This window comes from Dermochelys coriacea, chromosome 1 (assembly GCF_009764565.3).
Source record: "Dermochelys coriacea isolate rDerCor1 chromosome 1, rDerCor1.pri.v4, whole genome shotgun sequence".
NCBI lineage: Eukaryota > Metazoa > Chordata > Testudines > Dermochelyidae > Dermochelys > Dermochelys coriacea.
Window position 1 is genome coordinate 197959801 of NC_050068.2, and position 26442 is coordinate 197986242.

The 26442-nt window shown below is 42.3% G+C and overlaps 2 protein-coding genes across 2 annotated transcripts in view; both read right to left on the bottom strand.

The window, feature by feature from the left end:
* Window positions 1–1922: 1922 nt before the first annotated feature.
* NIT2 (nitrilase family member 2) lies at window positions 1923–23403 on the bottom strand. Its single transcript, XM_038377670.2, has 10 exons — window positions 23255–23403; window positions 18810–18928; window positions 14883–15003; window positions 14652–14740; window positions 11627–11720; window positions 10023–10097; window positions 7837–7915; window positions 6889–6987; window positions 4165–4220; window positions 1923–2146 (listed from the first exon to the last, which is right to left on the bottom strand). Exons 1-10 carry the CDS (start codon window positions 23280–23282, stop codon window positions 2055–2057), a joined length of 852 nt encoding a protein of 283 aa, XP_038233598.1. The 5' UTR covers window positions 23283–23403; the 3' UTR covers window positions 1923–2054.
* Window positions 14924–26442, bottom strand: part of TBC1D23 (TBC1 domain family member 23) — a 72921-nt gene continuing 61402 nt past the window's right edge. The window contains exons 20-21 of the transcript XR_006280095.1: window positions 18810–18928; window positions 14924–15003 (exon numbers count right to left, since the gene is read on the bottom strand). The gene's annotated coding sequence lies outside the window, so the exon portion shown is untranslated. The remainder of the gene's footprint in view (window positions 15004–18809; window positions 18929–26442) is intronic.

The window sequence follows — 26442 nt, forward strand, 5'->3', positions numbered from 1 at the left end:
TGCCAATTATTCAGTTCAAAATAGCAGGAGCCATAATTAACCATTAGAAAAAAGCCACTTTAGGTAGATGAAGTGAGCTGTAGCTCACGAAAGCTTATGCTCTAATAAATTTGTTAGTCTCTAAGGTGCCACAAGTACTCCTTTTCTTTTTAGGTAGTACTATATGTCAAAGTCTGTGCACAAAGAAAAGGAATTCCACACCACTAAACTTGCACCACCAGCTGCCAAAGCCAGGAATTGCACCATAATTAGCTTATACTCTACACACAAGACAGAATGGTCTAAAACCTTTGTTGAACTATTCTAAATCTGGAATTATTCTATTTCAGATATTCTAGCTGTTCCTTGGTATCACAGGGCTGAATTTGGCCCCTCACTTTTAGTATGTTTACATTGCTGGAGTCTGGCTTTAGTTACAAAACTCACTCAGACTCTATTAGAAATTAAATTGAATGACTTGTGTAAATGCTAAGAGAGAGTTAATTGCTGACAGCGGTGAAGAGGAAGAGTAGCTTGTTATTAGATGAGCTAATGGTGACAAACTACTGATCTTCTACATTTTAAAAAACTTTTACATAAAAGAGTTTGGGCACTTGCTTACAAAATCTTGATAAGTAGCTATTAAAGTGACAAGGGAATGGGTCTAGATTGTACAGAGAACGCCAGAAATCAGGGAGACCAAAGCAAATATGATGGGGGGAGGTGTGATGGCCTCCTCTCTCAGCCTTGGTGTCCCACATTCTTGAGAGGAGTTATTTCCCAGAATTGCTACCCTGACACTTGTTTACATATTAGTTTTGCTTTAATTATCTGCAATTTAAAACAAGCCCAATCATGCAATCCCTCCCCCCACGAGAGGGAATTCCACACCCAGAGGGGTTCAGGATCACACCCTCTATTAGGGCCACTGATCAGTGCTTTATTTGTACATTGCAAGGTGGTAAAATATTCCAGGAACCATCTAAAGTCACAATCTTGTTTAACTGGAATTTATTATGGCCTGTCAAAAGGATGCTGTACCACCACCACCAGGTTGCAGAAGAATCCACGCCAGCTCTTCTTGTTGCATTAAACACAAGCACCAGACTAAGAATAATAGTGTGTTTAATATAAAGAACAGTGCAAAAATTAACTTGGTAGATACTGATGCTGAACACAGTCGCAAGGATCCTGCATAAAATGGCAGCCTTTGCCCAGCTCAAAGTGCAATCTACATCTGGTGGTAGGCTAAAGAGAAAATTCACAGAGACGCAGGGACAATTTTCTTGAGATGGCAGTTAAAGGCTTACAGCAATAGGCTCCAGAGAGAACCTGAGGCAGGAAGACAGAAGGAAGTGCAAGAGAACTGCAAGGAGCAGCAAATGGGAGTAGGAAGCGATCCTCTATGCACAGGCAGGGATGCACAGGGCAGAAAGGAAGGAGAAGAAAAGTCAGTTATTAATTTGATGCTTAGATACGACAGTGATAGGCACAGAAGAAATACCTTTGATTTTACATCATTGCATACAGAAAATATAACTTCGGTATACGTCAGTGGGGCAGGGTTAGTCATACCTCTGGACCACAAAGCAGTGGGTTCAAGCCTCATGGCAGGACTCACTCCTATCTAATACAGTTGAGATACTAAACCTTCAATAATCGTTTGGGTAGAAACTAAAAGTGTCATGGCACTTTTCAGAAAGCGCAGGGTCCTGGCCAGCTAGACAAGGTTCAGTGTTCAAAAGCTACATGCAAAGCTATCGCTGAGTTGGGAGCCTAATCTGCCACCAGTCTCTGCCCCAGCAGTAACTCATGGCTTTGTAAAGTACCAGGAAATAACTAAAGTATGAAAGGAGAGAAAAGCCAGCTCACAAGCCACCTCGATTCAGCTTCACTTAGGGTTCATTTCAGAATTAGACCAGCATGTGCCTTTTGCTTAACAGTATGGTATTGGATGCAAGGTCAGTAGTAGTTTGTGAAAATGATTATTTTACGGTCTTATTCTGTCTGAAGATACAAGCATATTTCAAACTTGAGCTGAGTTTTGAAGAGCATGAAGCTGTATGCATGAAGCCTCACTCTCTCTTTGCCTCTACGCTGTAAAGATCTGAGCGCTTCTGAGTATGAAGGGGGATTTGCTGGCGGATTTCTGCGAGCTTCTTCAGGTCTGTACAAAGTGAAAAGTTAAATTGTTTAGACAAACTCCAACTGATGCTTGGAAAAAAAGCACGTGCACCACTTTGTACGCAAACATCCATGAGAAAGGGACAGTACAGAGCTAGAGGAACTGAAAAAGGATTAGTGAGATTTTCAAACCTGCACGCATTTGTGTTCACCTGACTTGCATAAGCATCAGGCTCTGTGTTCATGCATGCAAGGCAGGAGATATGTACGTTATCTGACTTGTACGAGTCAGGTGAACAGGAACTTGTCTGAATGGGTTTGACCAATCTGGGCCTGTGCATTTCTGTGGATGGTCAATGGCTAGATCACAAAAACCATCATCACAACTGACGCTGTGACCCAAAAATCTCTTGGTGTCAACTGGCAGAGGGCATGGTGCAGAGTTTCACAGGGATCCCTGGGGTCAGATATATGCATAACAACTCACTAAAGGATGGCCTGTGAGGTTTCCACTCAGAGCCAGTAGCCATCATAATCACTGAAAAAGGCATGGACAGATAATACTTAAGGAGTTGTGTCTATATTAAAAATTATGTTTGGAAGGCAGGTAACCAGGCGGTGACATGTCTAGGACAGGTTCCTTTAAAGCAGGGGGTAACATGCTTGTCCCTCTCGGTGGTCACGTATGTATTGAGCACCATATGTCTAACAGTGGATGCCTGTTTGCATACTGAGCCAAATGCTAATCAAGAGATTGTGAAATCTTCAAGGGAGGAAATTTACAGAATAAGTCGGGGGGAAAGCGGGAGATCCGGTTTACCAGTAAGGCTTGTTCTGATATGTCTGGGGTGTAAACAGACATGCTGGATCCTTCACCGAGGCGGCAAACGGACAGCGTGATTTGTATCACAAATGGAAGATCACAACCAACCCAGGCTGTAAAATGCTGGAAGGACTTAGCGTGAGCTTTGCTCTCGCAAAGACAGGAAAGTCTCCAGTTAAGTAAGTCTAGGTTCTAGAATCTGTGTTATGATTTTCTATGTAGCCATTTATTTCCAATACTTCTAACTTGCTGCCACTTGAATTGCTGTGCTCGCACACTATACTTCGTTAAATAAACTTTTACTTGTTTTCACTATAAACATAAGTGCTGTGTGTTAAGCAGAGCAGTGATCGGAGGCGTAACTGATAACTTGGGGTGCACTGCTTCTTTGGAAGTAGCGAAGCTGAATACTGCGAGTGTCCAGTGGGATAGGGCTGGACGCTCTAGGGTGCCAGTCGGAGGGCCTCAGGGTGCCTATCCCAAATTCGTAGAGAGATAGCTGGGCCTACTTAGGTCTAGTGGGGACTGCTTGTATTGTCTGTTGAGTTGCGGAGCTGTTTCCCGGCAGGCACAGATAAGGCTAGGCATCATAGGTAGTGGTCCTGGCAGAGAGGCTACAGACTGAATGGCTCATGGAGACTGAACTCCCTCTGCCCCTAGAGGAGAGCCTTCCAGGTCAGTGTTGAGGCAGATTGGCAGGGTCTGGCATTGCTGCTACCCATGTTATACAGTTTCTGTGAATGACTAGAAGCCTTCAGTTTCTGAAGCTGAGGGCTGGCCATGAGGCTCTCACCTTTCACCAGAATGTCTTTAGAAACAGGAAAATAAAACTTGAACATACCACATCTAAGTGCATAGAGTCAGATGAGCCCAAGGATGCTTACCAGCTTTCAGAGGGTTTTGGTCTGCTTAGCCCAGTTGTCCCCATACTTTTTACTTCATGTCCCCCATGTTCACCCTGGGGCCACAGCTCGGGCTGGGGGGATGCAGACAGGGGTAAGGGGGCTGAGGCTGGGGCTGGCAGTTGGAATCCTGGGTGCAGGGTCGGCAGCTGGGGCCAGGAGCTGAGCTGGGTGGCACTCCCTGCCCCCCATGGCAGCTGGCCTGGGCCCCCTCAGCACTCCCTAGGGGGGTGCACCCCACAGTTTGGGGACCTGTGGTTTAGCCTCACTGACTCCAGTTTCTCTTTTCCTCTTTTTTTGGTGGGGAAGAAGGAACAAAAAAAACTAGTGGCTTACCTATATCTGTGTAGATAACGGTTTCCTCAGTGCCAGCTTTGGCTATGACTTCCCCCCTGCAAAATGAAACAATTTACTAACCATTTGTACTGCAGGAACACCTAGGAGCCCGTCAGGGCCCCGGGCCCCATTGTGCTGGGGGTCGTACAAACACAGAACAAAGAGATGGTCCCTGCCCCCGCGAATATACAATCTAAGAGTTAATCTAAGCACAAGGTCATGGTCACACCCACAAGTTCTCTTGGGACTGAGGGAACCTGAAAAGTAGAATGTTTCCCATATTGTACAGCAACTTTCAGATTTGAGCATACCACGGGCACTTGGTTTTAACTGAGAAACATGTAAAATGAATCTAAGTAATAAGACTGAGAAATTGAATCAGAAGATTTTTTTTTTTTAAATCAGCAAGCATAATGCACATATTGCAAGTCATTCTGGAGTTGCAGTGCTTTATGAAGACTGCCCCTCATTAGATTCCCCTCCATAATTGTATCAGCACTTTGATGATTAACACTTGCCCTGAGTAGGTCTCAGCACTCCTGCATTACTCACTATGTCATTCTGCACCACTACAGTGTCAGAGCAGACAGCAGGTTTTTGATCTCCCACTCCCAGAAGCCTCCTGGACATGGCACAAAAACCTTAAACAATCTCCCACAATCCACCACTTTAAGGAGCTGCAGGATAGGTACTTAGAAGAACATACCATTGCAACAGAGTAAAGTGGATGGATGTGTGCGAGCACCAAAACAGGATGGCTAGATTGAATGCATTGCACCACTTCAATTTGAAGTAAAAAAAGAGTTCACATTTCAAAGGTTCAAATTCTCTAGTAGATATAAGGCTGTATATAGCTCTTGTTAAGAAGGGATCCTCTGTAGACAAATCAGCATTGAATCTATACATCTAAAAGTACTTTATATGGAGAAAAAAAAAATGTCTTTGCTACACAGGCAAAGTTTATCTGTAGGATCTGTTTAGCATCAGATATTCTCCAGCAGTACTGGCATCTGAAAAAGTGAGGTTTTTACCAACAACAGCTTATGCGCAAATAAATTTGTTGGTCTTTAAGGTGCCACCGGACTCCTTGTTGTTTTTGTGGATACAGACTAACACGGCTACCCCCTGATACTCCAGCAGTACTGCACATGCTGGGGGTTGACTAGCTAGTATGTCCTTTCCATCTCAGATTCTACTAGTGTGTTATTGCAAGGAACCAGGCAGGCACAGAGGGATCTATTTTAAAGTCCTGATTAACAAACATACATTACTGATCCTAGACACTTCTTTTGCACCATCTCTGCTATTAGCTGCAAAGGCATTACTATCTGCTAAGTGAAAGGGCTGAGGCACCAACCATCAGATAAACAGGTTTCAGCTAAACACAAGAACTTAGAATGCAGTTTTCTAGCTGATGAGTAACATGAATGGAGTTAATTATTTGGAAGAAAAATGGTAATTATTGCCTAGAAAGATTCTTGGTTAGATATTTTTCCTGATTTTATCCAAAGCTACTCAGGCTCATCGACGAAAATTACTGCTACTTATGGAATACACCCTGAGCTATCTGGTCTACCCCCTGCTAATTCTGTCTCAAAGATCAAGTTCGTTTTATTCTTCGATTATGATGCCAAAGCCTTGTAAAGCTCTAGGTAAGGAGTTTCTAGTAGACAGCTCCCAAGGTGATTCAGCTTTGGAATTAAACCACATAATACTCTGCACACAGTCTGACTTTTCTGAATGGTGGTTTGGTTTTTAATACTCTCTCTTATACAGGTAATTCTGGTAAGTGTCACGTAAATGAGCAGATTTCTTGTGGAATGTGATGAGATAATCAACTTGAATATATTGTTTTATCCTTCCCAAGACTTTGGTATATACTCAATTGTTTTTTAACTGGATCTTTATCTCTTCTCTTTAAATAAAATTAAAAATATCAAGCTAGTTAGAGAGTGGATGATGCAGAGTTCGATACACTGAGATTAGTTTTTAATCCAGGTAAAAGCTTTCAAAGGGCCAACTGCAGCTCCAGTTATATTCAGAGGAACACTTTAAACCTATTTGTTATTTGGATATTGATCATTCACCCAAACCCAGTTTGTTTGGCCTAAGCAGCCATGATTGCATTGCAGTAAAAGGTTTGCTTCCCTTTAGCTTTAAAATATTTCTACTGAGCAGTAATTTTATTTTTTTAGTCTTTTTGTTCCACTTTAACAAACAGCCAAGTCATATTTTCCCTTTGTTAGAAAAGGGCTGCACAAGCTCACAGGAAGTTAAATATTCTTACTATCCTGCTTTTAATGGCTATTTCACAATTCCGGTGGGCATTAGCTTAAGGAACTAAACTCATGACAGATTTCCTTAGATGGACACTAACAACTTGAAATCCAACTTTTTTTTTTTTAATGGTGAAGTAATTCCAGGTGTTTCACCTACCTCTGAATTCTTCTGACAATTTCTGTGTTTTTACAACCACATTTTATCTAAGTTTCTCCGTTCCTTTTTGCTATGTGAAAAGCCCACACAAAGAGCAAATTGGCTATACATAAGGTGCTGTCAGATGCATAAAGTTAATGGTAAAAATAGAGAACTGTGTGTCATTTTCAGTTAAAGGAATCTTATATGATACTTTTAAGAGTAGGTAGAAACATTTTCAGACAGAAGTTTGACAGTATCCCTTAAAGTTTGGTTAGCAGAAAAATTCAGTTATTCTTCTCCATTTACCATGGGTTTACTACAGTGCTGTGTCCCCAGGCAACGTAAGATGCTTTCTCATCCCTAGCAGGAGATGCAGTAGCCACGTAGACTTGGTTATCAACCGCTCTGCATTCGAAGGACAAGAAAAAATTACTGTCCACATCTTTGTACACCACAGATTAGCTGCATTTGAGAACAAACAAACAAACAGAAGGGAAGGAAAAATTATGCCAAAGAGGTGATGTGGATTTTCCATCTTGCTGCATTTTAGGAAATACAAAATAGCCAAAACCATAAATAATGTGAAGGTCAGTAAGGCAAAAATCCAGAGACCCAGGATGGGAGAAATCTCTATACGCCAAGTGGACCAGATTGAATGGCCCAAAGCATTTAAGCTCCCATTAATGCCAATTTAAGTCCTTTGCTCAATAGCAATGGCTGGATGAATCACACTCAGTCTGAATCCCAACCACTGCCTACATTTCAGGATCTAGACAGTAACACAGGAGCCAACATGCCAACTAAGTGACTAAGCGGTGCTGGGATTCAGGAGATATGGGTTTTGTTCCTGACTTTCACTGACTCAGCCTGATCTTGGGAAAAATCACAGCAAGCAGCTCTTAGAATTAACCCCTTTCTCCCGCTCAGTGCCTCAAGCTTCCCCATCTGGGTTACCTCTTTGTGTAAAGCACTCGGAGGTGGACAGATGAAAAGTGCTTTCTCAGAGCTTGGTATCTGAGAGATTGGCCCAAAGGTGTTTATATCATGCCTGAAGTATTAGAGTTTTCCTGCTGATGGTGGGAATGATTTGATGCTGTGTATGGCCTATCAGACATAAGGGAGTTAGGATAGAAAGAATCATGTGACACCAAAGCCCAGTTGTTTATTAAATAATACAGTTTAAAAACAAAATTCTGAATCAGTTCAACAATCCCTTTCAGGAAGAGGAGGGTAAGGCCGTTATTTAGTTCTTACCGTCCTCTTTGCAGCAGTTCCCAGTGGGCTGGTCCAGTTGTCATATTAAAAGCCCCCGGATACACTAGCAGCTGGCAACCTTGGTTAAAAAAGAATGCCTCGGTATTATAAGATAACAAAAGAAGTGTCATGGGGGAAGCATGGTTATTGCAGTTCAGAGCTGCAGTTTCCCTGCACACTGCAGTTTCCCTGCACCACTGAAACGTGCACAGTCAATCAGGTAAGTTGTGTCAAAGAGTGTAGTGGCTTTAGGAGTCAGCGAGCACAGGCTACCTGAACACTTCAATCACCACAATCTGACTTGTACTTAGCTGTTAAAACTTGGCCCACCTTCCAATAAAAGAGGGCAGCTGGTGTTTAGACACTCAAAACCAACGCTGCTCAGTGCTATATTTATTGCCAAGTAACAGGCAGGGATGGATGGTCTGAGCGACAGGCAATCTGGGCTTTAGTCCTCGCTTAGCTAAAGGCTTCCTGTGTGGTCTTGGGCAAGTAAGTTAATGTAGGCGTGCCTTAGTTAACCCATCTGTAGGCAATACATCCTCTCAGGTGTGCTGTGAGGCTAAATCAAATCAAAATTTTGAAGTATTTTGAGACCTCAGCGGGAAGGCACTAGAGAAACGTGGACTACTAGAGCTGATCCCAGCTGTCATGACTTGTTAACAAACCCAGTTCTCTCCTGTACGTAGCACAAGGCCCTACGTTCTTCCATCAGTTGCAGTCACCTTGGAGTGATATAGTTTCTCATTTTTAAAATGCTTTGTAGGTCACTGGCCTTTAAACTTCTACATTGTCTAAAGTTTTTAAGTTGCATGAGTCTAATTAAGGACAGGACAAGTCAGCTAAAAGCCATGACAGTTGGGAAGTGCAGGGGGTATTGGTTCTTCATAGCAGCCTGGCAGCAGACTTGCTGCCTATCATCCTCTGGGAGCACTCCCATATGTTGTAACAGATGTGGCTTCCTCCAAGTATAGGATATTGTCCTCTTCAGATTTCCCGTACAGGATCCTCTCAGCTAAATTCAGCGCCTCCCCACCCTGGCAACCTCAAGATCCAGGACTATTCCTCTTTATCCTCACCTCTTCATGTGACCTGTTTCCTCCACATCCCTTTCAAAAGCCAGGCCAGGGAGGAATTGGTCCAGTTCACTGTGACTCCGTGAACTGGTATCTTTCTGTTGCAGCTGCCATCTTGTGCTCCAGAATCTAAGTTCTCCCTTAAAGAGGAGAAAGTCTCTTCTCCTTATGATTGTGAAGAAAACCTTCATATTGTGCAGAAAATATCAGATGCTTGGACTCTGCAGACAGCCTAAAGTGACAGCCCGGAGACATGAACTGCCTGATTTATCTCAATGGGTCGATGATTCTGAAACCCAGTACTGACATTTTAAAACGGCAACATTATTAACTATTTCACTGCTCATCAAAGCATGCAAGAAAGGGAATAGAGACCATTATATGAAGATGTGCATCTTCCCTTTTATGTCATGAGTCACGCAGTCCTTTCACTCCCCTCCCCCAAATTTGGCTTTTGGAGGGTGGTTTGCAGCATGAGGGGAGGTAAAGCAGGACCAATTCCTCCTAAGAGTCCTGATTTGCCCTGCTTCCCCTAAGCCAGAAACTTTCCATCTTCCCCAGTAGCTGAGTGCCTGGGAATCAACCCTGGCACATAGCCGGGGGGAAAAACAGTGTGGCTGGGCTGGGAGAGAAGAGGAGAGGAGAGGAAGTTCCTTTGAACGTATTTACTTAAAGACATCAGTATCCATAACTGGTTAGAATATGCAGAACCTCCACAAAGGGGTACATATACGCACTTATACGAAGTAAGCCACAGGGAATACTTTTGTGCACTGGCTCACAGGAATAGGTGCATGCATCAGTCTTTGATATTCTGATGTATTCATGTAGGACCAGCACCTCCCTACTGTCTCAGTGAGAGACACTGCTCCTTTGACTAGCCAAGCAGATAGCTGTATTTTTGGACCAGAAGCTCACGAGCGCTATTCCTGATGCTATCTATGCAGTTTGTGGATAATCATGGGGTCTGACCATATGTATGCAGCTGTGGATTGAACAGCAAGAAACACTTTTTCTGAAACAGTTCTGTATGAATGGGTCACCTCTCAATTAATGCAAAGCCCCTGTTGTACAAAATCTGGGCAAGTTTACTCAGCAACACTTCCTCACCTTTCTGTGTGTAGATCTGAGCAAGCTCAGCAAATCGGATGTCATAGCAGATCCCCAGTCCCACTTTACAGTATGCTGTTCCCAAAACAGAAGAGACACAAAGCAGAAGTCACTGTCATGCTGAATGCAGGAAGGGAATCTCAGGTCTCCATCCATCAATCACGAAAGCTCTTGTACAATATTTTCCACCACAAGAAACATGCACTGATTTTAGACATGTGCTTTCTTATCTGCAACCATTGTACCTGCAGTGAATTTCTGCAAATGTTACCCAAGAAAATGCACCAGTCTGAGAATTTTCTTTTTAAAAATGTGGATATTGTTAGTTATTTTATGGAGTTGAAAGAACTCCCTATCACATCTGCCTTATCAAGCAGCTATATCCACTAAAAGCTTGTCATGTTATGTCTTTGTCTGGTTTTATAGGTATCTTCTCAAAAATTATTGATCAACTTCTCAATGACGCACACAGATGGAAAAGAAAAACCACAAACTATATGCACTGAAACAACAACAAAGTTGTTGCTAAGAGATTTCTCCCATACACAACCCATTGTGTTGCAAGAAGATGACCACAGCCCAAGAGATATTTGATAATTTGGAGAGAGCTCAATTAATGGGACAGGGTAATTTTGGTGGGGATTATAGCAAGTACAAGCATCACATAAGGGAGCAAGTCATCTTGAGAGTGGATATAAAACAAATCACATGGGACTTTCTGCTATGTTAGCTGAAAATTTCAAATCTCCACTACCATGCCATCCTCACAGGATATAATTTGTCAGGTCTAGTCCAACACTTTGTTTATTTTTTTCAAAGACAACTTTTGGGTGTAATGAGGCCCATATAAATGACCTAAATAAAATGATTCCATTGTTCAAACTAATTTTGTAAACTGCTAGTATGTGCTATGGAAATACTGAGCACTCACAAAAAAGCTGCTTCAATAATTGTTTTTCTCATTCTTTCCATTCTAATTTGAGAGGAAATCTTATAGTAGTCTAGGCACCATCTGTGAACAGGCAACTGGGAATTATGGAACCAGAACTCCAAACCACAAGAGCAAAGCCAGGGCTCCACAAACCAACATCACTCCTGTGAGATACCACTGTATTTATAAATACAGATCATGGTATGTGTAACACTCCAAACGAGGCCCTACAAAAACAGAATTCACCCTTTTGTTCAACTAAAGTATAAGACTTCTAGTTACACAATATTACAACCATTATCTTTAATGAACGGAAGCAACATGATACATGTCTATCGCTGCCCAGATCATTTTGTTTGGATGTTGCATCTCTTTCCACCACCCTCCGTCTTTGTCTTTTTAAATCATAGATTTGACTATGGGTAAACTTTTCAATAAGTGTCTGGGAGATTTAGGAGCCTAAGTCCCATTGACTCCCAATGAGATAGGCTCCTTCACTTGATAACAGGACTTCGATGCTTTTGAAAAATGCACTCTCTATCTTCCTCTGTTTGTCAAATGCGTAGCACACTTTGACATAAATACTACTACTACAGTAAAACAATGTCAAGATGGTGGTTGCAGTCATTTTATTAGGGCCCATTAGAAAGATAACTGATTCTCTTATACTCACGAGTATCAAACATAGAGAAATTGTCCCCTGGGCTCAGAGTTTCCGACTCCTGGAACCGGATTTTCCCAGGAACGTTAATGTCAAATAAATGAATCTGTTTCAAAAATAACCCAAGATACTCCTTACAAATTATTCAGCACAAGGATTTCTCCCTACTTTGTATGAGCCTATGTTAAACTTATGGATCCTCTAGCCCAGTGCCTCTCAACCTTTCCAGACTGTACTCCTTTCAGGAGTCTGATTTGTCTTGTGCACCCTCAAGCTTCACCTCCCTTAAAATCTACAAAAATCAGACATAAAAATAAAAGTGTCACAGCACACTATTACAAAAAAATTGCTTACTTTCTCATTTTACCATATAATTATAAAATAAACCAATTGGAATGTAAATATTGTACTTACATTTCAGTGTATGGTATATAGAGCAGTATAAACAAGTCATTGTATGAAATTGTAGTTTGTACTGATTTCGATAATTCTTTTTATGTAGCCTGTTGTAAAACTAGGCAAATATCTAGATGAGCTGATGTACCCCCGGAAGACCTTTGCATAACCCCAAGGATACACATACCCCTTGTTGAGAACCACTGCTCTAGCCTATTTTATTATCCTAGATCGGTGCCTTATCAGAATCACAATCAAATATTCTTTTAGATTGAACTAGTATTTTGGGACTGTGGCAAGATTTTTTAGCGCAAAAGCCCGTCCTGGATTTGTGTATACGTTTCCTAAAGTATTTGAAAAAACATATGTGCCTTTTAAACAATGCGCACCAGTTAATCCATATGCCAGTTTTTTATACTGCTTACTAGATAAAATGAAGAGTCTTTGGTGTGATGCAGTAATAAAAACTATGTAAAACTAGCTAAAGACATAACAAATAATAAAGAACTCCTGTTGGGGCTCTCTAATTTCTTCATGATAAGAGTCATTCAGAAATAGCAGTAGGATTTTATCTACTCTGTTCATCATAGAAATGTAGGGCTAGAAGGGACATCTAGTCCATCCCTCCATGAGGCCCGATTAAGTATACCTAGGCCAGGGATTCTCAAACTTCATTGTACCGTGACCCCTTTCTGACAAAAATTATTACACGAACCCCAGGGGGGGGGGGACTGAAGCCTGAGTCCACCCGAGTCCCACTGCTCTGAGGGGCGAGCAAAGCCTGAGCCCCACTGCTCCTGGCAGGGGGGCCAAAGCTGAAGCTCCAGGGCTTCAGCTCCAGGCAGAGGGCCTGCAACCTGAGCCCCGCCACCCAGGGCTGAGGCCCTCAGGCTTTGGCCCTGGGCAGTGGGGCTCAGGCTTCAGCCCAGGGCCTCAGCAAGTCTAAGCCAGTCCTGGCGACCCCAGTCAAAGGGGGTCATGACCCACTTTGGGGTCCCAACCCAGTTTGAGAACTACTGACCTAGGCCATCCCCGACAAGTGTTTGTCTAACCTATTCTTAAAAATCTTCAAAGATGAGGATTCCATAACCTCCATAGGCAACCTGTTCCTTTATTAAACTATATTTATTAATTTCGGTCCTCACTCATTTATACTAGACTAGATTAGATGAGCTACTTTCCAAAGGGATACGTACATATTAAAAGACACTTAAATTACCCTGACATTGAAGTTGTAAGTAAAATCTGAGACCTTGGTTCAAAGAGAAGGATAATTATCTTTCTGATAACATGGTCTTAACCCCAATCCTGCAAAACTTACCCAGGCAAGTAACTTTCCACAGTCAAAAAGTTCCATCAAACTCATTCTGACTAGTCACATGCACAAGTGATTGCAGGACTGGAGCTTTTGTCCCCAAAAAGCTTAGACCAGCTCTGCCTCTACCTAGCAAAAGGGAGGCCTCTTGGTGCTAGGCTACACAGGTATTAAATAATAAAAAAATAATGGCCCAGTAAAAGCTTCAACTCCCAGTACAAACCCAACTATACAAACATTCCCAACACCTGCAAAAAAATGAAGAAAAGAAAATAACTTTAAAGTGACATCATCTAACAGGGTAGCCCAAGTGCAGCAGTTATGTTGTATTGGGCTACAGAATAGGTGAGTGGCTGAATACTAGACCTAGCTGAACAGTGCCTAATTCATTCAAGTTCTGAATTACTGTTCAATGTGACAATGTTTGTGCGCCTCTTGTTATTCACTATTCATAAGAAAGTGATATTCTTCACACAAGTTTTTGGTCAATGGGTGTTCTTCAGACAAACACTTGTATTTTCATGGGAGTCAGGGTATCTGTGTGCAAACAAGGGGATCTATTATTTGCTATTGTCCTGTATAGAAAGTTTCTAACATCCAATCAGGGAGCAGACAATACACAAGTTTGACTTGGGTGACCATTGCTCACCACAGACAGCAGAGAGCGGAAGTGAACAGCTTGCGAACAACCCAGCAGATTAAATTTGTTGACAAACTCTTTGTAATTGTTCACCAAATAGTGAATAAGAACATAAAAATCCAAACTTCTATGAACACAAAAAAGGCTAAATTAATCCAAAAATCTATTTACAACAAACAGTTATAGTTATAGTAATAGCAAAAATAGTGACAGCATGGGTTTGTAGATAGACAGAGCAATGGAATGAGAGGCAGGAGACATAGGGTAAAATCCTGACCTCCATTGAAATGAATGGAAATTTTGCCATTGACTTCAGTGTGAACTCTAGTTCTAACACTGATTTGCCATGGCACACTGGGCAAGCTAATTAACCTTTCTGCCCCTCACCTACCTCATCTATAAAACAAATATATTATCCCCCCACCCATCCTTTAAAGTTCTTTTAGATTGTCAGATGAAAACTACATTATATATAATAATGAAATGATAGCACAATGTATTTTCATAACTACTACCTCTTTTGTTCTTCATATTCAATTGTGAAGTTTGTGGATTTTGGTTTCCTATTAGAAACCTAGATGTAGACTTAAAAACAAAGCTATCACTTCTGCACAACACAGCCAAATATCAGCCACAGCCAAATCAAGAAAAACCCACTGATAACAAATGCTTCTATCTTTTCTTACCTTTCTGTGCTTAGCCAACATAGCACCATCAGGTCCAAAAACAGTACATGTGTTATACAACTTCCCAGCATCCTCCTCTGGAATGGATCCTTTATTAGGAAGAGAAGACAAATTTCCAACAATTACATATAGTGACAATCCAGCTACACAAATAAGCAAACAATGCTTGTGCTGCTCCCAAACTAAGACTTGAATTTAAACTCAGAAGACAAACACTAACAAAAAAGCTACCTCCAATGAGATAGATGCCACACTCTTTTGCAACTTCTGAGAGCTTCTGCGTGGATTCGCCAGGGATTTTCTCTGCATATTCAGGAAAATGTTTAGTACTATAGGGAGAGTTAAAGCATTCCTAGAAGTGGAAAACAAAGAAACAAAATTAAAATCTGAAAGCAACTACTGGAAGGTGTGGCCTTTGAAACCTCTCTATCTAGGTACTTAAATTGCCCTCATCAACATAATATCTGAGGGCCTACTCAGAAGCTAATATACAGGCCAGAGGAAGATTAACAATTGGCACCAACTCTGATAGTCGTTTAATGTGAACAATTTTGCACTGGAAACTGAAGAGATACCACTAGCTCATTTAACAAAGGCCAAACAGATGGTAACAATTTCTGCATATTTCCCAATCTGGTAACAATTTGAATCAGCAACCTTGAGTTGAAATATCCATCTCCTGTTACTGTTACTCTGAGCTATCTGGTCCCCCCAATGGCTAGTTTGAAAAGTTATGGTTGAAGACCCCATCAGCACTGTGGAATTTGTGGCTGTGCGTAGCCCACGTTCTAAAGAGTGCTTTTACAAACACAAGTTATTTTCTAAGGTGTTTTTCCTTCCTCTAGGCCTTCCAAAGCAATCTGTTAAATACTATTTGCCCAGCAAGCTATGTCCTTAGTCCATCGCTAAGATTTACTGTCAGCCAGAGAGAGAGGTATGTACCCTTTGGTTAGTTGGATCAAGTTTCTGCTCTCCTTTGACTTCCAATGACTGGAAGTTGAAACTAGAAAAATTCAAATTGGAAACAAGGTACAAAATTCTTAACACTTAGAGTAAATTAATCACTGGGAAAGCTGCCCAAGGATTGTGCTAGATTCTCCAGCACTTGAGGTCTTCAAGTCAAGACTGGAATGTCCTTCTAAAATTGTGTCACATATATGAATGCTGAAGTCACCAATCTAGAAAATTCACACATTATGTAGCTTGATGCAGGAATCACTATGTCTATGTAGGTGGTCAGACTAGATGAACATATTGGTCTCTTCTGGCCTTAATCTGTGACTCTAGAGACTAACTTTTTTTAAAAAAAAAGCTGAGACTGTGGAGAGCAATTCAAATGTCTGTCCATGCCCCACTCCCGATACCCAATTTGGAAAACACTGGACTAGATTATCACAGTGGTCACTGCCAGCCTTATAACCCATGAGCCAACACTGGACTAATTGTTGTACAACCCAACCCTTTTTTCCCTCATTGCTGATTCCTCCTTGGATAGCAGATCTTTACTATTACATTAATATTATCAACCCAACTAGTGCTGCTCGAGCAACAAGAATCAAAGCACCAGAATGAGGAGCTGAGTAACACAGGAGCTACATACCAATGAGAATGGGAAAAGTTATAGGGTTATATAATAAATCAATGCTGTAACAAAACTGCAACAGCTGCAGCTGTATTTACATTTTTAATATTTATTTATAAATATTATTACTTGATTTTTGTCTTGACATTTCTCTGTTCAGGACTGAAAGGGAAAAAAGTTAACAAGCAGTAAATGTGTAATGGGAACAGTGGCCCACTCCCCACAAAGTCAAATGTTTTATGCCATGTGGCAAACAGCCCAATGCAGCTCTAAAGTCCACTAGAAGGGGTGTAGGACTGATGAAAGTGGTCTTGCTGTGTAAGCACGAGACTGGGACTCAGCCATCAGTGCCCTGCCCAGCTCTGCACAGAATTACTACATGAACCTGAGACAGTCCCTTCAGCTCTCTGTGTACCAGTTTCCCCATCCGTTTAAAATTTAAAAAAAAAATGGTGAGGGAATAATGTGTTTTGCCTACGTCCCAGTGGTACTGTGAGGCTTAATTCAATTAGATTTGTACAGTGCTTTGGGCTTGTCAGACAACTGATGAGCAATTCAAGGCCAGGTCTACACAACAAATCTATATCGGTATAACTACTTTGCTCAGGAGTGTGCAAAATCCACGCCCTTGAGCGACGTAGTTGTACTGACCTAACCCCCCCATATAGACAGCGGTATGTCAACAGGAGAGCTTCTCCCATCGACATAGCTACTGCCTTTCAGGGAGGTGGATTAACTATGTCAACAGGAGATGCTCTCCCGTTGACGTAGCAGCATCTTCACATAGTGCTATAGCAGTGCAGATGGACCAATGCAGCTACGCTACTATAGCACTGTACAGGAAGACAGGCCCACAGTGAGCTATGCTCTCTTACACCTTCATTTTAAAGAAATTAATCTGGTGGTCTTGGCATTTGCACACATGCAAAACTAGCAAACATTTCGTAAACTTAGTGTAGGAGGCCAAGTACAGCAAAATCAAAGGTCATATTTGTTATGTGAGAGCTGCATTGGCACAACTGAGCAGGGAAGTTTGCTTGTAACAGTTACTCTCCTAATAATAGGAGAGCTAAACATTTCCAATTAAAAAGTTAGATTTAGAGTCCACTCTGCCAAGAACTTTGTACTGTTGAGTTATGCATTCATTGCCCAGCAGAGGATTAACACATAGGCCTTGTAAGAGAAAAAAAGCTCATAGATGAATTAGAAAAGTCATTGCTGCAAGTGCTGTCACTTAGGCTATATCCATACTCAGCCTATGTTGGCATAACTTACGTCGATCAGGGGGTGTGAATAAACTACTCCCTGTGTGAAGTTAGTTCACTGACATAAACACTTGTGTGCACAATGGGAGAGCTTCTCCTACTGACATAGCTTCTGCCACTCAAAGAGATGGATTTTTTTATGCTGACAGGAGAGCTCTCTCCCATTGGCAACAGCCGCTGCAGATACAGACATGGCCTTAGGTGAGGAACGAAAGAAAGCAAAAGGACGAGGATACAAATTAGAAAGATCAGGAGCCATTAGTAGGTTTTAAGGAAATCATGACCCCACCCACAGAGATCAACAACAAAAAAAGAGTTCAAGCATAGGAAGGTGAAATATCTGGATCAGAACACATTTCTTTAGCTGGATGCAAGTCTCAAAACCTATTTTCAACTGTATATTCTTCCTGGGAGCAAACACAGCTCTCATGTTTTAAAAGGCATTTTTTGTATGAATGTTAGGGCCTGGAAATTCTGCAACTAAAGAGCCACAAGAAAGATCTGAATCCATTTGGTTTCACTTCTTCATTCTGAGCGTGCATTTGGAGAGATGAGCAAAAGGGAATGGGGCACAGAATCAGGGGAATCTCATGTTCTCCCACCTGTGTAGAAATATTCTTCTGTTGGAGAACCACCTTCTCTCTCTGCTGCTGCAGCACATAATACTTCTGTACCAGCAGAGTGACGAAAAGAAAAACAGAAAAGGAAAAGGACAAAAAGATCCAGGTTCTCACCTTGACTACACCATTATCAATCCATAGTAAATTGATTTAAGTTAATGGAGTTACTCTGGATTTAAATCAGTTTAACGGAGATCAGAATCTGGCCCCATGTAAAGAACACCTGCTAATTCCAGCCAACTCTCGTTGTATGCTTAAGTTTCTTACATGTGACATTAACATCTAACAAGGCTCATTATTATTTAACTCTATTACTTTAGAGAACCGTAGCATACCAGGAATGAGACAGAAATTAGTACTTGACCAATACAAGACTATGCTTACACTGAAACAGCTGCAGCTACACCACTGTAGTGCTTAAGTGTGGACACTACAGTGATAGGAGGGGTTCTCCTATTGCTGAAGTTAACCCATCTCCCCAGCAGGCTGTAGCTAAACAACAGGAGAATTCTTCTGTCTACACTGGTGATTAGGTCACTTTAACTATATCGCTCAAGAGGGTGGATTTTTCACACCCCATAGCAACAAAGCTGAGTTGACCTAACTTTTTAGTGCAGAGTTGGCCCAAGAAAAACAGGTTTCTGTGGGAGTGTGTGGCATAGTAGTTTGAGGAGATTTGGTCAATACTCACAGGCAGAGCTACAACTTTTGCTCCTTGTGCTGTTGCTTTTCTTATCAAGCCACAAGCTTTGGTCAGATTATCTGATTTGACAGCAGATACATGAAGTTGGATTAGCGCCAGACGGAAGTCTAAAGACAGAGAAGACAAATAATTAGTCAATGCAGCTTTGCTAAAACACTTCTAAATTAGAGCTTTTTAAAAGGAGCTGAACAAATAATAAAATTTGCACCTATCCTGATGTACTTAATTACTACACAGACCACTTCCAAATAAGTGTGGGGAGGATCCTGCAGCTGCCTCTGGAGATACCACTGTACCAAGAGGAGTCATGTATGTGAGCGGTAACCAGCTCTTCCAATAGACAGGACCTGCATAGCACCAAGACTTCTGTCAGTTTAACAACCATAAACTCATATGTTAATTCAAACTGGACAGACCCATAGGAAGGAAACCCATTAAACACCGGACCACGCTCTGTCCAAGTTCTCAGGCAAAATCCTGTATAAGGAATGGGGAGTTTTAAGTGCATGAGTCCAAAAATGATAGTTTAATAGTGTTTGCGGTGTTGCTATAGCCATGTCAGTTCCAGGATGAGAGAGACAAGGTGGGTGAGGAAATATCTTTTATTGGACCAACTTCTGCTGATGAAAGAGACAAGCTTTCAAGCGCCACAGAGCTCTTCTTCAGACACAGGAAAGTTACACATATTGCAAGAAATCATTCAAAATGAAGTGGGCAATTGTTTCTTGCAACATGTGTTAACTCCTTATGCTTAACAATCTGTTCCACCTTGTATTTAGCTGTGACACTCCGAGAACCTTTCCCAGACCTGAAGAAAAGCTCAGTGGAGCCTGGAAGCTTGTCTCTCTCACCAATAGAATTTGATCCAATAAAAGATATTACCTCACCTGCCTTGTCTCTTTCAGTTTAGCAGTGGTCAGATGCCAATCCTAATGGTGTTTTTCTTGTCTTCTCTATCCATTTCACAACCATTGGTCTCTTCTGAGTCTGCTTCTTCCCTCCCAACCTACCTCCTACCTTCTCTGCTTAAGAATTACCTTTTGGGAACATGTCAACTGAACTGGCATTGTATACCATAGGGCAGAGATAGTGAACCCATATTTTGGACTAAGCACAAAGTCTTATACAAAATTAATGGCTCTCTTTCCCCCTCTCATCCCTGGCAAAATTAATGCAAAAACATATCTGACAGTAAAGATAACACATTTACAATTCAGTTACACCTCTATCAAGACAGAAGATTGACCCAGGAGTTACACAGCAATGTTAGTTTATGTAGTGGGCAAGCAAAACTGTGCTTGTTTGAACTTCTACTAGATGACACCTTAACAGGGTCCTCTGAATTATGTGGGTTAGCAGATTTTATTTACTGTGTTTTCTTCTAGTCCAGCAGACACTCCACAAAGCCAGTCCTTAATCAAGTGTTATACAGAGTTCATTAGCTTTCTTTAGAATTCCTTCCACCATTAGCTTGAGTCTCAGAACAATTCAGGCTTCAGAAAAACATTTGTCCAGCCTACCGACAATAAAAATGCCCATAGACATTGAAAGGAAATAGACCAGAACCGGGAGAAGAAAAATACCTCAAAGAACTGTCTTCCACTCCCTCTACCCCCATAGTGGAAGATAAGTACAGGGTCAGGAAAGACCAATGATAAATCTCACTTCACAAAGGTGAGAGAGAGCAAAAACTGGTCCCAGAGAAGAGAGGACTAGGCCAAGAAGAGTCAGGCCTGGTCTACACCTAAAACGTAGGTCACCCAAGCTCCATTGCTCAGAGATGTGAAAAACTGACACCCCTGAAAGACATAGTTAAGCTGACCTAAGCCCTGGTATAGATACTGGCCTGGTCTACACCTAAAACTTAGGTTGACCTAGCTACAACACTCAGGCCCCTGTGCCACATAGGCCATGTCTACACAAGCGCTTATGTCGGCAAAACTTTTGTCGCTCGGGGGGGGTGAAAAACACACCCATGAGTGACATAAGTTTTGCCAGCATAAGCGCTCGTGTGCACAGTGCTATGTCGGTGGGAGGCACTCTCGTTGATCTGGCGTTATGTCGACGGGAGAGCTCTCATCAGCATACCATGGCTACACATGCACGCTTACATCGGCACAGCTATATTGGTATTGCTGTAAGCTTGTAAATATAGACATGGCCTTACTTAGGTCGAACTAACCCCCACTGTAGATTCAGCTAGGCTGACCAAAGAATTTTTCCATTGACCTAGCTGCTGTCTCTTGGAGAGATGGATTTGTTACAGTGATGGAAAAACCTCTTTTGTCGCTATAGTAAGTATCTACGCTACAGTGGCAGAGCTCAGGCAGTGCTGCTACTGAAACGCTTGTAGTATAGACATACCCACACTTAGGTCAATGGAAGAATTCTTAGGGGGTGGATTTACTACAGCAAGAGAAAACCCTGTCACTGCAGCAAGTGTCTATGCTACCATGGTGTACCTGCAACTGTGCTGCTTGTAAAATGTAACATATCTTCAGTCAAAGACCTTCTTCCACCTTTAGTCACCCATTACTAGCCAAGCTCATGAGTGCTAAAGGTCAAGCAAATGATAAAATCCTCACTATGTCACAGTTCACACTGCAAGCTGTTTTAATAATTGTTTTACTGAGTAAATAAAACTTCACTGAAATTTTAAACACACAGGAAAGCATCCGACCTCAGAGTCCATTTAACAAGGGCAAGAATTTGTGGTGTTCTAAACTCCTCTCCCTTCCTCTGAAAATTCAGAAAACAATTTTAGAAAATTTGCTCACTGAAATAAAAACAGACTTTATACCTCAACATAATCTCAATTATTTAGACAGAATAACAGAGAGAGCAAGAGCGTGCACAGTGCAGAAATTGAATAACCTAGCATGGTGTTTAAATGCCAAACCGTGAAACATTGGGCAAGTCACTTGAGTTAACTTCTCTGTGCCCTCCGTTTCTCAGTTTGTGAAACGGGGATAATAAAGCTTACCACCTCACTAAGAGTTATGAGACTTCATAAATTAATCTTCTTAAGCATATTAAGATCTTTAGATAGAAGACTAATAGAAGTACAGACAATTATATTAATTTTCTAGATCTGCTTCTAGTATGTCCTGGCATCTACAGAAAGTACACCGAAAGAAATCATTAGGGATGGATTCAGGTCTCCAGGCATGCAGACTGCTCAGCTGACAGCACAAGCCAACCCTGCTTCATCTTTGCATCACTACAAAGCATCCTTCAGCTTTATGAAATATCAGAAACTAAACAAATTGGAGACTAAGTCTTTGAAAACACATCATGTTCAGAACTACCAATATATAGCCCAATAACCGTCTACTCTTTTGCTAAGTGCAGAATGCACAAGCCTGCTTAATCCTGTGTGCCTTTACTATTTCACAAACCTTTGTTTAACAGTCTGTGAAATGGTTTGAAGGCTTAAAATTATCAACATCTAACACACCTGATCAGATTATCGGATGATCTAGTACAGGATCCTGCCTTTGGCAGCATCCAACATCCTATACAACTGAAAGTAAAAAATAAGAACTTGATGTGAGAGGAAGAGAACACAATGAGACTCAAGTAGATTATAGACTCTCAGACCCACTTTCCTGCTCCCACCACATAGCTGACTATGGTCTACCAGGGGAGAAGAGAGGAGAGGAAAAAGTACCAAAGACGGCAGGCTGGGAGACAGATCGGGCAGGTGCTGGAGCAAGAAACCACGAACCCCATGGGGGGGAAGGGGTTGGGGGGCAGAGGGGGAGATGCTGTTGGGGCACAGAAAGCCAGGAGCCCCATGGGGGGGAAAAAGGTTGGGGGGCAGAGGGGGAGATGCTGTGGGGGAGCAGGAAGCCAGGAGCCCCATGGGGGGGAAGAGGTTGGGGGGCAGAGGGGGAGATGCTGTGGGGGAGCAGGAAGCCAGGAGCCCCATGGGGGGGAAGAGGTTGGGGGGCAGAGGGGGAGATGCTGTGGGGGTGCAGAAAGCCAGGAGCCCCATGGGGGGGAGAGGTTGGGGGGCAGAGGGGGAGATGCTGTAGGGGAGCAGAAAGCCAGGAGCCCCATGGGGGGGGAAGAGGTTGGGGGGCAGAGGGGGAGATGCTGTAGGGGAGCAGAAAGCCAGGAGCCCCATGGGGGGGAGAGGTTGGGGGGCAGAGAGGGAGATGCTGTGGGGGAGCAGAAAACCAGGAGCCCCATAGGGGGAAGGAGATTGGGGGGGCGGCAGGCAGATTTACATGTATTCCCCCTCCCAGAGGCAGCCAAGCCCCCTGGGGGGGGACGGGGAGGGAACCCGATATTACAGGCACACGCTGGAAGCGCCCCCGCCCGTGCGCCTCCAGGGTGGGAGCTGCTCTTGGAGACCCCCCCTCTCCCCGCGCACGCGCACTCAGGCGCGGCGCAGTCGGGCCCCCGCCCCACGCGGGAGAGTCACTCACTGGCCATGGCTCCTCGCGCCGGCAGCATCTCAGCCCCAGGCCCACCCAGCCTCAGCTGACAGACCCACGGGGGAGGGGAGGGCGCATGCGCAATGGCAACGCTCGCGCCTGGGGCCTGCTGGGAGTTGTAGTTCTGTTGCGCGCAGCCACGTCCTCTGCTCCGGAGGGCAGGAGTGGCGGGCAAAGAAGAGGGGTGTGAGGCTGCCCTGTTCTGTGCCCCTCAGGGCAGGGCGCCCGTGAGCGCAGGCACATCCTTCGCTGAGGGCAAGGACAACAGCAATAGGCTCTCCCCCAACACACTGGCCTCCTGGAAGCTACCTCACTTCACCGGGACCTACTGCTCCCTGCCGCCTTGAAATATGAAATCGACCACATGGGACGTGGCCATCGCAGAGGCACTGTGGGCGAACCAGCAATTTGAAACGTTCCAGCCCGCTTGTAGAGAACGGTCCCAGGCCATTCGGGACTTTAAGGCCGAGAGAGATTAAGTGATTAGTCCAGACCCTTCTACCACTGCTGGGAGAGAGCCACGCATGGGACAACTGAGGAAACAGCACTGCCCCCAAGAAGGGAGTCTACCGGATGATCTCTGATACTTGAGAATGGAAAGCTTAAAATGCTATTTTCTTATATAATACAGTTTGGGTTTCTATTTTAAATGCAATTAAAACAAATGTGTACCCAAACTATTCAACTCCGTGAGTTTCTGGCTCTTCGTGTTTAAAACAGACCAATCCGCCAGATGAGGATCTGAGAAAACTACTCAGGCCAAAGTGACCTCACACATGGTAACTGTGAATTTGGGCCTTTAAGCTCTCTGCGGTGATGATCTGAGTATTGTGACTTTACCTTTGCAGCTCCAGGTACCCACCCTAGAATGCTTAAAGCTTATTCACTGGAGATCAGGTCGTATGCAGCTAGGTTCTAGTGAACAGGTTATCCATCAACATATCCCATTCTTCCTTTACAGAGGAGGACTTCCCCTCCATATAGTTTTCTAATGATTTGGTTCTACAGACTGCCAACTACTACTTTATTTGCATAACTTTGCCCCTGCACCCTCATTTCCATATTTCCTATTCTTAATATTTTTCAGAAGTGTTTCTTCCATCTGGATAATTTCAGTCAAGGTTTCAATTATAGCAAACAGTTAAAAAGGTGGCGTCTATTACCTACCATTTCTTTAACGAACAAACTATAAGGGATACACAGAGCACTGCTCTGTGGAATAAGCTTAGCTACACTAACTAAGAAATATGCAACACCCTTGTTTAGGTATTTAGATGCACTATGGTTATTTTGCATGAATAATGCTTTACTTAACTCTGGTGCTTATCAGTTTCTCTAAAAACTACAAACCTACTAAAGATGCATTTGAACAGGGGGCATGTATGGTGCAGTGTGAAAGTACAATATGCCTTTAACTCCTGTTAACCTAGACATGGTCTAAATGGGAAAGATGTTTGATTTTCATCCTAATGACATTTATTCAGCCCACAAAAGCACCATATAGTTCAGCACAATTGACAACCGGTATGAAAAAGAGATGGTGCCACAGCTCAGACTTGAAGAGCTTGAAGTAGAAATATTGGAGAGAGCGCCTCAGCAGAGAGAAGTGGGAGGCTCAGTGGCATGGGAAACATGCCTGTTAGGAAAACTCCTAGAAAAAAAAAAAACACACTAAAAATAGTCAAATCTACAAATCCAAAATTCAGTAACTTTTGAAATGTATAGTTTTGTAATATTGCAATGCCAGAAAAACTGAAAATAGTCTTTTAAAAGTTGAACTTACAAGGCTTGAAAGCTGTTTTCTGGGTACTGTTTTCCCCAGCAGCACAAGTTAGTAGTATATAGAAGGTATATTTTTAAAGGGCAAATTCTCTATGCAATTTAATAGAATCTCTATACTAAAACAGGTAAGTTACATGTGTGTCTCAGTACTTTTGGAAATAAATTTTAAAATCATGGTAAAAATCCAATACTGTTGAGCAGGTTACAGGACTGGAATGGTATACGCTCATAACAGAAGCTAAACTGAAAGAGCAGCAAATAACTTATTAAATCTAAAGAGGACAATGCAATTAAGAAGGTATTATCTCCACAGATAAGGCTCATAGAAATAAGAATTAGCAAAAAGGCCCCAATCCTGCAAATACTTATACACATGCTTCAGTTTACACACAAGTCCCATTGGTTTATTAATTAAGAAATGGTAAACATGTGCTTACAATGTCTACACTATAACTAAAATCCCACAGCTGGCCTGTGTCAGTTGACTCTGGCTCATGGGGCTTGGGGTAAGAGGCTGTTTAACTGCAGTGTAGACATTCAGGATTGGGCTGGAGACTTTAGACCATTATCCAAAGAGAGTTAAATGAAACAGAGAAAGAATTCATCAAAAAAATGGAGGTAGCAGCTTCCATTTTACATTCAGAAACACTGAGGGCAACACACAAACATCTTTTGCAATAATTCAGGACTCTGAAAGCTTCTAGAGATTAATTAAAATAAATACAAGGAAGATAGAGGGGGAAGATAAATAGGTAACATTTTGAATCTTCTAATATACCCTTCCTATTTACACTCCACACTGTAATTGGATTTGTTGTTTAGCAAAAAAACTGCTGTGTAGCTACTTCATATTAAAAAAATGCAAGTTACTAAAATGAATTGAAAACAGTCTCCTCCTCCAATTGTGGATAATTACATTGCGAGATAAAAAAATCCTGAAAATGTTTTTCATAGATTGTCTAATATAATTCTGTAGGATAACAGGCCTACAAACAAACTATAAATTATCTCAGAAATGGTTAGTTTTTTTTAATCATCTCTTTTGGTGGCATAAATTATGAATTCCATAATGTTGGTGATGTTTAACCTATAGAGATAAAAACAAACGAGGAGTCCTTGTGACACCTTAGAGACTAACCCATTTATTTGGGCATAAGCTTTTGTGGGCTAGAACCCGCTTCAAGTAAGTTTTAATGCAGAGTTACTGTACCAGTTAGCTAAAAAGGACGTATATTGCTGATAATGGAGCAGTGTATATTACCTTCCTCCTATGTTTGAGATAAGCATGGCTAATTATTATTTTAAAACAATGTAATTTTCCACTATGGATAGCTGGATTCTTCAAGATATTAGAAATACTTCAGCTACTTGTGAAACAATTATACCGACTTCCCAAC